Here is a 12,342-nt window from a genome sequence, read left to right on the forward strand (position 1 = left end):
CACACACACACACACACACACACACACACACACACACACACACACACACACACACACACACACACACACACACACACACACACACACACACACACACACACACACACACACACACACACACACACACACACACACACACACACACACACACACACACACACACACACACACACACACACACACACACACACACACACACACACACACACACACACACACACACACACACACACACACACACACACACACACACACACACACACACACACACACACACACACACACACACACACACACACACACACACACACACACACACACACACACACACACACACACACACACACACACACACACACACACACACACACACACACACACACACACACACACACACACACACACACACACACACACACACACACACACACACACACACACACACACACACACACACACACACACACACACACACACACACACACACACACACACACACACACACACACACACACACACACACACACACACACACACACACACACACACACACACACACACACACACACACACACACACACACACACACACACACACACACACACACACACACACACACACACACACACACACACACACACACACACACACACACACACACACACACACACACACACACACACACACACACACACACACACACACACACACACACACACACACACACACACACACACACACACACACACACACACACACACACACACACACACACACACACACACACACACACACACACACACACACACACACACACACACACACACACACACACACACACACACACACACACACACACACACACACACACACACACACACACACACACACACACACACACACACACACACACACACACACACACACACACACACACACACACACACACACACACACACACACACACACACACACACACACACACACACACACACACACACACACACACACACACACACACACACACACACACACACACACACACACACACACACACACACACACACACACACACACACACACACACACACACACACACACACACACACACACACACACACACACACACACACACACACACACACACACACACACACACACACACACACACACACACACACACACACACACACACACACACACACACACACACACACACACACACACACACACACACACACACACACACACACACACACACACACACACACACACACACACACACACACACACACACACACACACACACACACACACACACACACACACACACACACACACACACACACACACACACACACACACACACACACACACACACACACACACACACACACACACACACACACACACACACACACACACACACACACACACACACACACACACACACACACACACACACACACACACACACACACACACACACACACACACACACACACACACACACACACACACACACACACACACACACACACACACACACACACACACACACACACACACACACACACACACACACACACACACACACACACACACACACACACACACACACACACACACACACACACACACACACACACACACACACACACACACACACACACACACACACACACACACACACACACACACACACACACACACACACACACACACACACACACACACACACACACACACACACACACACACACACACACACACACACACACACATATAATGCATTGGGTTCGTGAAGAATAGTGTAATTTCTATATATTGAGTAGAAGGGTTCAATATAATACAGAGCAAGAATAAAAGTTAAAAAGAAAAAAAAATAACATTTTTCATTATAATTTATTTCGGGATTGTTATGTTAATTTGTTTTGTAAATACTGTGCTGAGTCTTTCTTTGTGACTTTGTATAGTAGAATTTTACAAAAAGTTTTTATTATTCGGCAGAATACTTCACAGCTGGGCGCTCTTTAATCCGCGGAGTTTCTAATCAATGCTATTTCTTCTCATCAGAGTAAAAAAATTGTTAGCGAAATAGTTAGAAAGTCACGTTAAAAGTTTTAACATTTCTATGTATTTTCTGGTTGCTGCATGGGTTGAAAGTTAAAGTTTTATGCTTTGTAGTCACATAACTTAAAAAAAACATAAGTATATGCATAAGTCTCGATTTGGGAACGTTTAGCGTAATAGGGATATTTTAGCACCAATTACATCTCACATATCGTCCTCAATAAGAATTTAGTGCTAAAACACATGACGTTCTATTTTTGGACCATATATATATATATATATATATATATATATATATATATATAGTTATAAGCTTTTATATATATATATATATAGTTATAAGCTTTTATACTTTTCGTATTCTTTTTTATATATATATATAAATATATATATATATATATATTCAGGTTTGAGTATATATATATATATATATATATATATATATATTCAGGTTTGAGTATATATATATATATATATATATATATATATATACATATATACATATATACATATATATATATATACATATATATATATACATATATATATATATATATACTCAAACCTGAATATATATATATATATATATATATATATTTATATATATATATATAAAAAAGAATACGAAAAGTATAAAAGCTTATAACCTTTCTTTATTCGTCTTCAATTGGTGACGTGCAGGAATACAAAATAATATTATGAAAATATATATATATAAAGCTGAATGTGTGTGTGTGTGTGTGTGTGTCTGGTCACGATTAGGCTCCTATATGGTTGACTATTTAAAAAAAAAACTGATTGCATATAATGATAGAAGATGTATCGAGACACAGGAATGGGTATATTTGATCCTGCAGAACGGTGGTTCATTAAAATTGGGGGGGGGGATCTGCGTTCGCGCCGGGTCCACAAAGTATGGAAATAAAAAATTAAAAAAAAAAACCTTTACAAGTGTTTTTGATATAGATGTACATAAGAATAGTTTGATAAGTATGTTTTAACTTAAATAGGGACGGTATAATAAAATTGTGGGGTCTGTGTTCGCGCCTGGCCTTCATAGAAGTGAAATAGGCACAAACTTTAATAAAGACTTTTCATATCTATCTGCGTAAGTATACTTTGATAATTATGTTTCAGTTTGAAAAAATATGGTATAATAAAATTATGGGGTGTTCGGTCGCGCCAGACCTCATAGAATGGAAATATGTCACAAAGTTTAACAAGGTTTTTTAATATAGATCCAAAGACTATTGTTATAAGTGTTTCAGTGTGAACAGGTATGGTATAATAAATTATGGGGTTTATCTATTTTATTTTTACTTTCATCATATTTTGCTTTGGTTTTGATACCTATCTCTTTACAACCCTTCCTTTCCATAATCTATCATCTATAAATATAAAAGCGAAAATGTGTGTATGTATGTATGTATGCATGTATGTATGTATGTATGTGTGTGTGTTCGCTTTTTCTGTGTGTCTACAAAAGGCTTCTTTCAGAGAAGCGGTCGGTCGGTTCACAACTTTTTAAAACTTTTTATATCACATATAAATCGTAATATCTCACAGTTAACAACGAAGCTCGCCTGTCTATTTAATTTGCTCGATTTCGGGAAGATAAATATTCAACATTTGTCGCTCGACACATGTGGATTAGTCTTTTTCCTATAACATCTTGGGGGGGGCGTTTAGCAGTAAATACTATCCCGCAGTCAAACTTGACCTCATTAACGCATTAAAACGGGCACCTGCTAAACTAAAGTAATTAAATAAATTCAAACGTGTTTCCGTTAGTATCTCGCGGTGGGGCAATGGTTAACGTCGCACGTTTTTTTTTCCACACTTTAATTTACAACTTTGCCTCAACGGTTCGGGTTCGATCCTCATACTTACTTTTTTTACCCCCACCCCCACCCCGGAGTTTCCACACACACCTCCAAACACCCAGGCAACGCCGGGTACCCCTCGCTAGTACTTTAATAAATCAGAGTCCATTTTTTATCGGCTGTTTTTGAACCCAGTCAACGACGGGTACTTTTGCTAGTATATATATATATATATATATATATATATATATATATCAGATATCCTAACTGCAATCTCTGAACGAATATACCGTTCACTGGACAAAACAGGAGAAGGTAAAGCGGTAGCCCTCGATATATCTAAGGTTTTTCACAGGGTATGGCACGATGGTCTTCTAAGGAAAATCAGATCATATGGTATCACTGGAAGAAGACATAATGTAATTAAATGCTTCTTAATTAAGAGAAAAATCCTGGTTGTCCTCGACCGCCGTACATCTAAACAATGTGATATAAATACGGGAGTACCTCAGGGGTATATCCTTCGACCTTTATTATTCCTGATATTCAATAATGACCTCTCTGAAAAAAAGGTATATATTGCTGATGAAATCACTCTCTAAAACAGGCACGAGGGGAAAACAAATGAACACATATCTAAGGAAATAACAGAAACACTAGAAGAAGATCTCCAATCTGTAGTGGAATGGGGACAAAAATGGATGGTCATATTCAATGCTGCCAAGACTGAGCTTGTTTCCATTCAATAATTACAAGAAACCTTCTCTATCACCAATAGCAATGGCCAAGAACCCATTACCTGAAGATACTTCCTTTAAACTCTTCGGCCTAACGTTTAGAGGGAACATGAACTGGAATAGATACATTGAGAGCATTGCCAAAAGCATTGCGAAGAATGTGGGCTCTCTCTACCGTGCTAGAAAACTACATACGCCTGAAAGTATCCTGTCACCATTCGCCCATGTATGGAGTACTGTTGTCACATTTGGGCTGGTGCATCTGTTACTTGTCTCTCACTCCTGGTCAGGGATCAAAAGGGAGCCACCAACCTGATAGGTCCTGAACAGTCATCTAGGCTTCAGCCTCTGTCACATCAACGAAATTTTGCATCTCTCTGCCTGTTCTACAAGTACTTTAATGGTGATTGCTCTGACGAACTACAAGCACTTGTACTCCGTCGACGTGAATAACCCTGACAAACCCGACAAGCACCTAAATCTCACCCCTTCACAGTAGAGATCCTTAGGTGTAAGAAAGCCTTCTGCTCCAATAGTTTCCTTCCCAGAACTGCTAGACTTTGGAACTCCCTTCTGGGATTCTGCTTCCCTAACTGTGCAGAAGTTCAAGTGTAATGTGAACAGACATCTTGCTACTCATCTCCCTTCATAATACCCCTGCAACTTATGTCCCCGATAGTAGCCTCTTACTTCAAAGTGTCACTGTGCCTTGTTTGGGGGTGAAATTGAATATATATATATATAAGCTTGACGAATTCTCACGAGAATGAAACGCGGAATATTTTGTGTAGCTTAATTGCCATATACATTTTCATAACTTACTACCTAGTTCTACTTATGGATTGAGCATTGTTGAAGTAAATACTGACAATTTACGCACAAAATTATATTTTCATATATTGGTTTATGTGATTAAATGAAGTATATATATATATATATATATATATATATATATATATATATATATATATATATATATATATATAGGCATGTGTATGTTAATCCAGTTTAAGTATGTATTCATGGGATCTAAAGCCAGAGAATTTAACCAGATTTATATAATTGTGCTCATTGATAAAGTGAGCTGTTTAATATCAATATTTTTAATTATACAAACGTACAATAACGCTGCGACACTAACAGGTCGATTTTTCGATCTATTTTTTAATCATTTTAAACCCTTTTTAATTAAGAGAGAGAGAGAGAGGGGACGTAGAGAGAGATACAACCTTAATCCGTCTACTGCATGATGATATGAAGGACAAATGGAACATGAAATGGCAATGTATCATAGAAAATGTGTGATAATGTTAAGGCTTCGATTTCAATCTCCGTACATCGCAGCAAATGGTCATTTCAAAACTTCACTAAACAGAAGATACGAAAAAATAAAAATTAATTTTTATAAACTGTAATTGTGTACTCATATTTTTTATTTGCTTTTTCAGATTTGTAAAATTTTCAGCAATGACTCGATTTAATAAAGGTATGTAACTCCACCCTAAACTTTCCCCAATTCTATTTCACAGTTTAAACATAAACCCAATTCACTCTTTCAATTCCAAATTCGATATTACATATTAATTTATATATGATTATAAGTGAATTTATTGAAAACAATTCATATTATCAGTTTATTTATAGAAATAAAACGATTAAAATTATTAAATCTCCTTAATGTTGTTCTTATTTATCATTTCTTGTTTTTAATAGTAAAATATGGTTTCGTTAATGATAATCATAAACCGAGCATTTATTAAAAACAAAAAAGAAGTAAAACATATTTCCAAATTCGAATAATTTTATCATAAAACAATAAACAGAATGGAATGATATTAAACGGTATCATTTGGATTATTCGGAGTACTATTCTCATCTTGAGTGTTATTCTCACAAGATACACCTGAAGAAATCGGAGGTTACATCGGCCGAATCGTTGTGAGAACAACATTCACAATAAGAACAGTAGTTCGAATAATCCGCATAATACAAATTATCAATCCTCATCTACAAATTCAAAAAAAAAAAAAAAAAATGGGATCTAAAGCCAGAGAATTTAACCAGATTTATATAATTGTGCTCATTGATAAAGTGAGCTGTTTAATATCAATATTTTTAATTATACAAACGTACAATAACGCTGCGACACTAACAGGTTGATTTTTCGATCTATTTTTTTAATCATTTTAACCCCTTTTTAATTAAGAGAGAGAGAGAGAGAGAGAGAGAGAGAGAGAGAGAGAGAGAGAGAGAGAGAGAGAGGATGTTAAAAGATTTTGCTCAAAACTGTTGTATTTCTGCTATTGTTAAAAGAATGAAAACATGCTTATATATAAAAATACAACATATCTTTTTTTCGTTGACGGTTATGATGGTTGGTTGTTAGGAGGAAGATGCACACGCGGGAATTCGATGAGTTGATTATTCATGGCTCCAATCATAAACCAACAACGATACCTTTTCGGTTGTTATTATATAAGCATTTGTGACCACCCGAAACGTCCATTTTGGAATATATTGTCACTGCAACCGCACCCCAAGGGCGTTTTATTCGGCCATCGTCTTTCACAGGATTGACTTGACTTTGATTATATCTGTGTAACATTTTGTCGAAAATGACTTTTCAAACATTATACCTTTAACTTTTCTTTCTGACAATTTTAAGTTTTGTTGCTTCTAAAGACAGGTGCTTGTCAGGTTTATAATTTTTTTTATTTAAATGACTTTTTTGTACATTTGATAATTATTAGTAATCTTACCGGTGCAATACACGCGATCTAGGTATTAACAAGAAGTTAGCTTCATAATTTTTATTCAAATGAACTTTTGGTACATTTGATAATGCAGATGAACACGTTTTATCCAAAATGATTTCTCGGCACACACAGAACAAATATCCAACAAATATAGCACTTCATCTTTTCCCTGGTTTCACTTGATCTCCAAGCTTGCGGAAGATTCCTTACTTCCCACCCGGTTTAAAATGACGAACGATGCTTCAAATTTTGTTGTCGCTTCAAAATGCCGTCGATAATCTTTTTGTATTAAAATAATTGACGTGATTTTGATAAAACAATTTAACCGTTTGGGTACGTTCTTCGACATTATATTTATTCATATATATGATGATTGCAACGTCTTGTCAGACGAGTTCCACTCCCTCAGACACTTAAATTCCATGAGCCCAAAAATGACTTCTCTCACCACAGGACCATTTTTATAAACAAATCCCTGAGGGAGTATCTATATACAGATGATGTTACAGAGTCTTAGCTTTGTACGAAGCTAAGTCTCTCTCTCGGTTCAAAATGTTGAGATCCAGCAACAAAAGAAGAGCAAGATAGCCAGCAACAAGTTAAACTGCAGACCAGCTTAATGCGGGTACTGGTCTTCCGCTTTATGGTTTTTTTAAATCAGAGATTTGCTTCTCCTAGAAAGGTTGCCTTCACCACAACTTACAGGAGCCCTCTCCACCCCAACACACACATACATACACACAAACACACACAGTGCTAGTTGGCCGTTGACCCCGAAAAAGGGTTCATTCGCCCTTTGGAAGGTCTTGTTTCATATATCTATCTATCTATCTATCTATCTATCTATCTATCTATATATATATATATATATATATATATATATATACACGAACACACACGCTCACGTATATAAAAATTGATGATGAAAACAATTTATATACGACGGTCATTTCAAAATTAATGCGTCCTATTTGTTGTACCGCCCGAAGGAACCAGAAGGGATTGCAGAATTGCATTGTTTTGATGACTGTAGGGAAAATCGTAGTCTACCTGACAAGAGTGGGTGTCGTGTTCATTCATTTAAGGAAAAAATAATAAAATAAGCTAACATGGCGACGCCACTTTTGTATTTGACGATTACGTGTGAGCAACGCAAACTCTCTGCAAATTAGATTATGCAACATGCATAAAAGAAGGGGTAAATGAACGACCAGAGAGTTGAAAGACAGCGTGTTATGCGGACGGACGTGGGTATTATCAAGATTATTGAAACTGACTCCAAACATTGTAGACGGAACAGAACACAATTTTTAAACTCCACTGAAATCAATTTTCAAACTAGAATGGTTTACTTATACATTCATAACCTGAAAGTTTCATCTCCTTGTTGCAAATATTGAGGGTGTGAGACTCTAAGGAATCCTTGTCATGAACGTTCCTCAGAAGCAAAGGTGCGTCATTGAATTCTTGGCAAAAGCGCATTAAGAATAGAATTGGTGACTACCTAAAAAAAAAAAAATTTGGAGCACAAAAGGTCGCTCGTTTTAATGATACCTCTCCCGTCTTCGTAGCTCTTCAACTTTATGAGTTGGAGGCTTTACTTTTGGCACCGCCCTCGTATTTGTTAATCCATCAAATGTATAAATAAGGGATTAAAATAAAGAATAAAATTTCTTAATCCTTAACCTATGGATTTTCAAAAGCTCATAAATATTGTAATTTATTTTTGTCATCAATATTATCGATTTTGATTGCTCTATTTGATATATTGAACTTTCTATTATTTCGATAGGTTATAATATAACGATTATATTTATCTCTATAATTATATATATCTGTGTTTTTTCATTTATCAACATAGAATTTTCTAAGGAGATATAATATTTTATATATCGAATTCCTGTATTTAATTCAACAGTGCTTAACAAGAGATTATAGCTAGGTTGTAAATTATAACTTATTGTATATATACACACGGTATGTGTATGCATATATATGTATATAAATAGAGACCCGACGTTATCCGGAGTTAAATGAGGATCAACGAATGTTCCACACTTCCAATGCTATTATTGTCATCGAAATCGGTTAAATCGCTCATTTCTCAACCAAAACGATTGATTGTCTACTCAAGTCGAGGACCCAGCGCGGTGCACTGGAAGGAAACTTTACATTCCTCCCTGCTGCAATTCAGTCCACAATACATTGTTGTTTACATTGAGCCGCAAAGAACCTACTGTTGATTTTATAAAACTATTTTTATAAAATGCCTTAAATGTAAGTTTAAAATGAAAACTTCTCGAATGCATTTGCTGTATAAGAGTGTTAACTTTGGGTAAAATCGGACTGTACTTTTATAATCGGATTTTTTCGATTATTGATTTTCGATATTTATCGGAGGCTATCTAAGAACAATTCCAGATTATATGAAGTATATTTGTGCGAAATTAAAAGAAATTGACCGAGCCGTTTCGGAGTCCATAGGGGACGAACTAACATAGATGCACACACAGACAAAATTCATTTCATAGAGAGAGATGTGGTCGATAATAGTCTCATACGTATGGATATAAGTCATCACTAACATCACAATATGTATGTATATAAATCAACACAGTCTCGCAGATACCTCATATGCGACTATTATGCGTAAACATTCAAGTAACTACATTTTAAGCATAACAGCCTTTGAACGCATTGAAATGCTTTAATCAATATTTTTAAACCAACCTGAGCCTAACTTCTGCATGAATGCACATATTTCATAAGACAACTCGTAGCTACTTACAGAACTGTTTTCTGCAAAAACGTCTCTTTTCCATAGGCGGTATAAATGTATGGACATTATTAGAAGAGAGGAAGACGACTACACTACTTATGCAACTATAGTGAATAAGACTTGCGACGATTTTAAACTGGAGTTATCAGCAGATAATTTTAAATGTTTAATATTTGTGCAAAGGCTGGTCTTAAATAAGGACGTTGAAATCAGTCGTCGTGTTTTAAATAAACTGGAAAACTCACCGAATTTAAAACTACAAAAACTTAGCGGAAGACCGTGAACGGCTTATTGCGTTGAAACAAGACAGTCGTGACATAGAGGAAAGCGGAGTGTCGCATATTAAAAAGATCCATAAAAAAAATTCGACTTAAAAAAATAACCAGGGAAAGAAACAAGAAAAAGAGACACTTGGACCATGTTGGAGGTGTGGAAATAAACATTGCTACAATGAGTGTCCCTACAAATTCAAACAATGTGATAACTGCCACCAGAAAGGGCATAAAGCATCGCATTGTAGAAAAAAATCTGGTAGAAAGACATCCATTAAACTTACGAAAATTGAACTCAAGGAAAAAATATTCGGAAATATGTACAGGTCAAAATGTTTAAAAAGAAAGTAAGGCTACAGCTTGATAGTAGGTCTGACATTTCCATTATTAATGTACAGACATGGAAGAGGCTTGGGAGACCCACGATGATTAAATCATATATCATAAATCAACGCTCTGATCCCCATCTGGCATCAATTGTGATGGATGGCTCTCGTCTGGGTGAGGCCCCGTGTTTTGACAAGCTTCTGGGTTTGACCTTTACTCCTGATCTGAAATGGAACACGTACATCAAGTCTGTTGCCATGGTCGCTGGAAAGATGGTGGGATCCTTCTACCGCTCCAGAAGATATCTCACTACTGATGCAATTCTCTATCTATATAAAAGCCAAGTACGTCCAAGGATGGAATACTGTTGCCATATCTGGGCAGGAGCTGCTAAAAACAGCCTATCCTGCCTTGGCAGAGTACAAAATAGACTTCGTGGCTTAGTGGGGGATGCCCTTTTCTCTACCCTGCAACCTCTCTCCCACAGAAGAGACGTTGCGAGCCTATCCTTGTTTTATCGTTATTTCCATGGCAGGTGCTCATCTGAACTCCAATCTCTGGTCCCCCCCCCTCGCCAATCTTTCACGAAAAACACCCGTCTAGCTGAATCCACTGTGAAAAATTTCCCCCACTCTATATCTGTGCCTAAATCAAAACGCGGATTCCATGAACAAAGCTTCTTTCTTAGAACTGCACGCCTGTGGAACTCTGTTCCGTTTGCCTGCTTCCCACCGGACTACAACTTGGATGTCTTCAAGTCCAATGTTAACAAATTCCTAATGAACCGCCCCCTTAAGTAAACACTTCATCAAATCTCCACACTAACGTAATGTACTTGCAATAACCCTTATTCCTGAGTGGCTTCCGGGCCTTGATAAGTGGTGATCACTGTGTAAAAAAAAAAAAAAAAAAAAATCACATAAAACGGCGAGAAACGTCAGTGGCGAAAAATTACCTTCGAAGGAGAATTATTGACTAATATTTTTTTTCAGAACAGGGCCGAAAAAGCAAGAATTTTTGTCATGCGAAAATGAAACAACCTCTTTGGAACTGATCTGTTCGAAAAGTTAAGACTATGGGATCTGCCTTTAAGCTCATTTTGCCAAAAGGTTGAGGATTCAAATGTGGAGGTAGAAAAAACTTAAGAGGGAGTTAAAAGAGAATTTCCCAGACATATTTTCAGGCGGTTTGGGAAGGTGTAAAAAAGCGGTAGCAAAATTTGACGTAAAAGTAAATGAACAGCTAGTGTTCAGAAAGAAAAGAAATGTTTCATACGCCACTATAGAACAGATAGACGGTGAATTAGAAAGACTCGAAAACATGGATGTCATCGGAAAAATTGATCACAGTGAGTGGGCTGCACCAACGGTTTGCATCATAAAGAAGAGTAAGGAGATTCGGGTTTGCGCCGACTTCGCGACAGGCTTAAACAGGATCACCATTATCCTCTTCCTAACCCTGAAAAGATATTTGCGAAACTGAGTGGAGGGGAATATTTGTCTAAAATCGACCTCAGTGACGCGTACTTACAAGTTCCAGTCGATGAGGAGTGTTCAAAGCTGCTATGTATTAATA

At 36.9% G+C, this 12,342-nt stretch overlaps 1 protein-coding gene across 3 annotated transcripts in view; it reads left to right on the top strand.

Moving 5' to 3' along the window:
• Window positions 1–12,342, top strand: part of LOC145291573 (galactoside alpha-(1,2)-fucosyltransferase 2-like) — a 77,568-nt gene that overhangs the window by 39,836 nt on the left and 25,390 nt on the right. For all 3 annotated transcript variants that reach the window (XM_080137649.1, XM_080137648.1, XM_080137650.1), the window contains exon 2: window positions 6,082–6,119. In XM_080137649.1, coding sequence (XP_079993775.1) covers window positions 6,101–6,119 — 19 coding nt within the window. In that variant the 5' untranslated portion in view covers window positions 6,082–6,100. The remainder of the gene's footprint in view (window positions 1–6,081; window positions 6,120–12,342) is intronic.

This window comes from Euprymna scolopes, chromosome 12 (genome assembly GCF_053919585.1).
Source record: "Euprymna scolopes isolate OS-2025 chromosome 12, ASM5391958v1, whole genome shotgun sequence".
NCBI classification, from domain to species: domain Eukaryota; kingdom Metazoa; phylum Mollusca; class Cephalopoda; order Sepiida; family Sepiolidae; genus Euprymna; species Euprymna scolopes.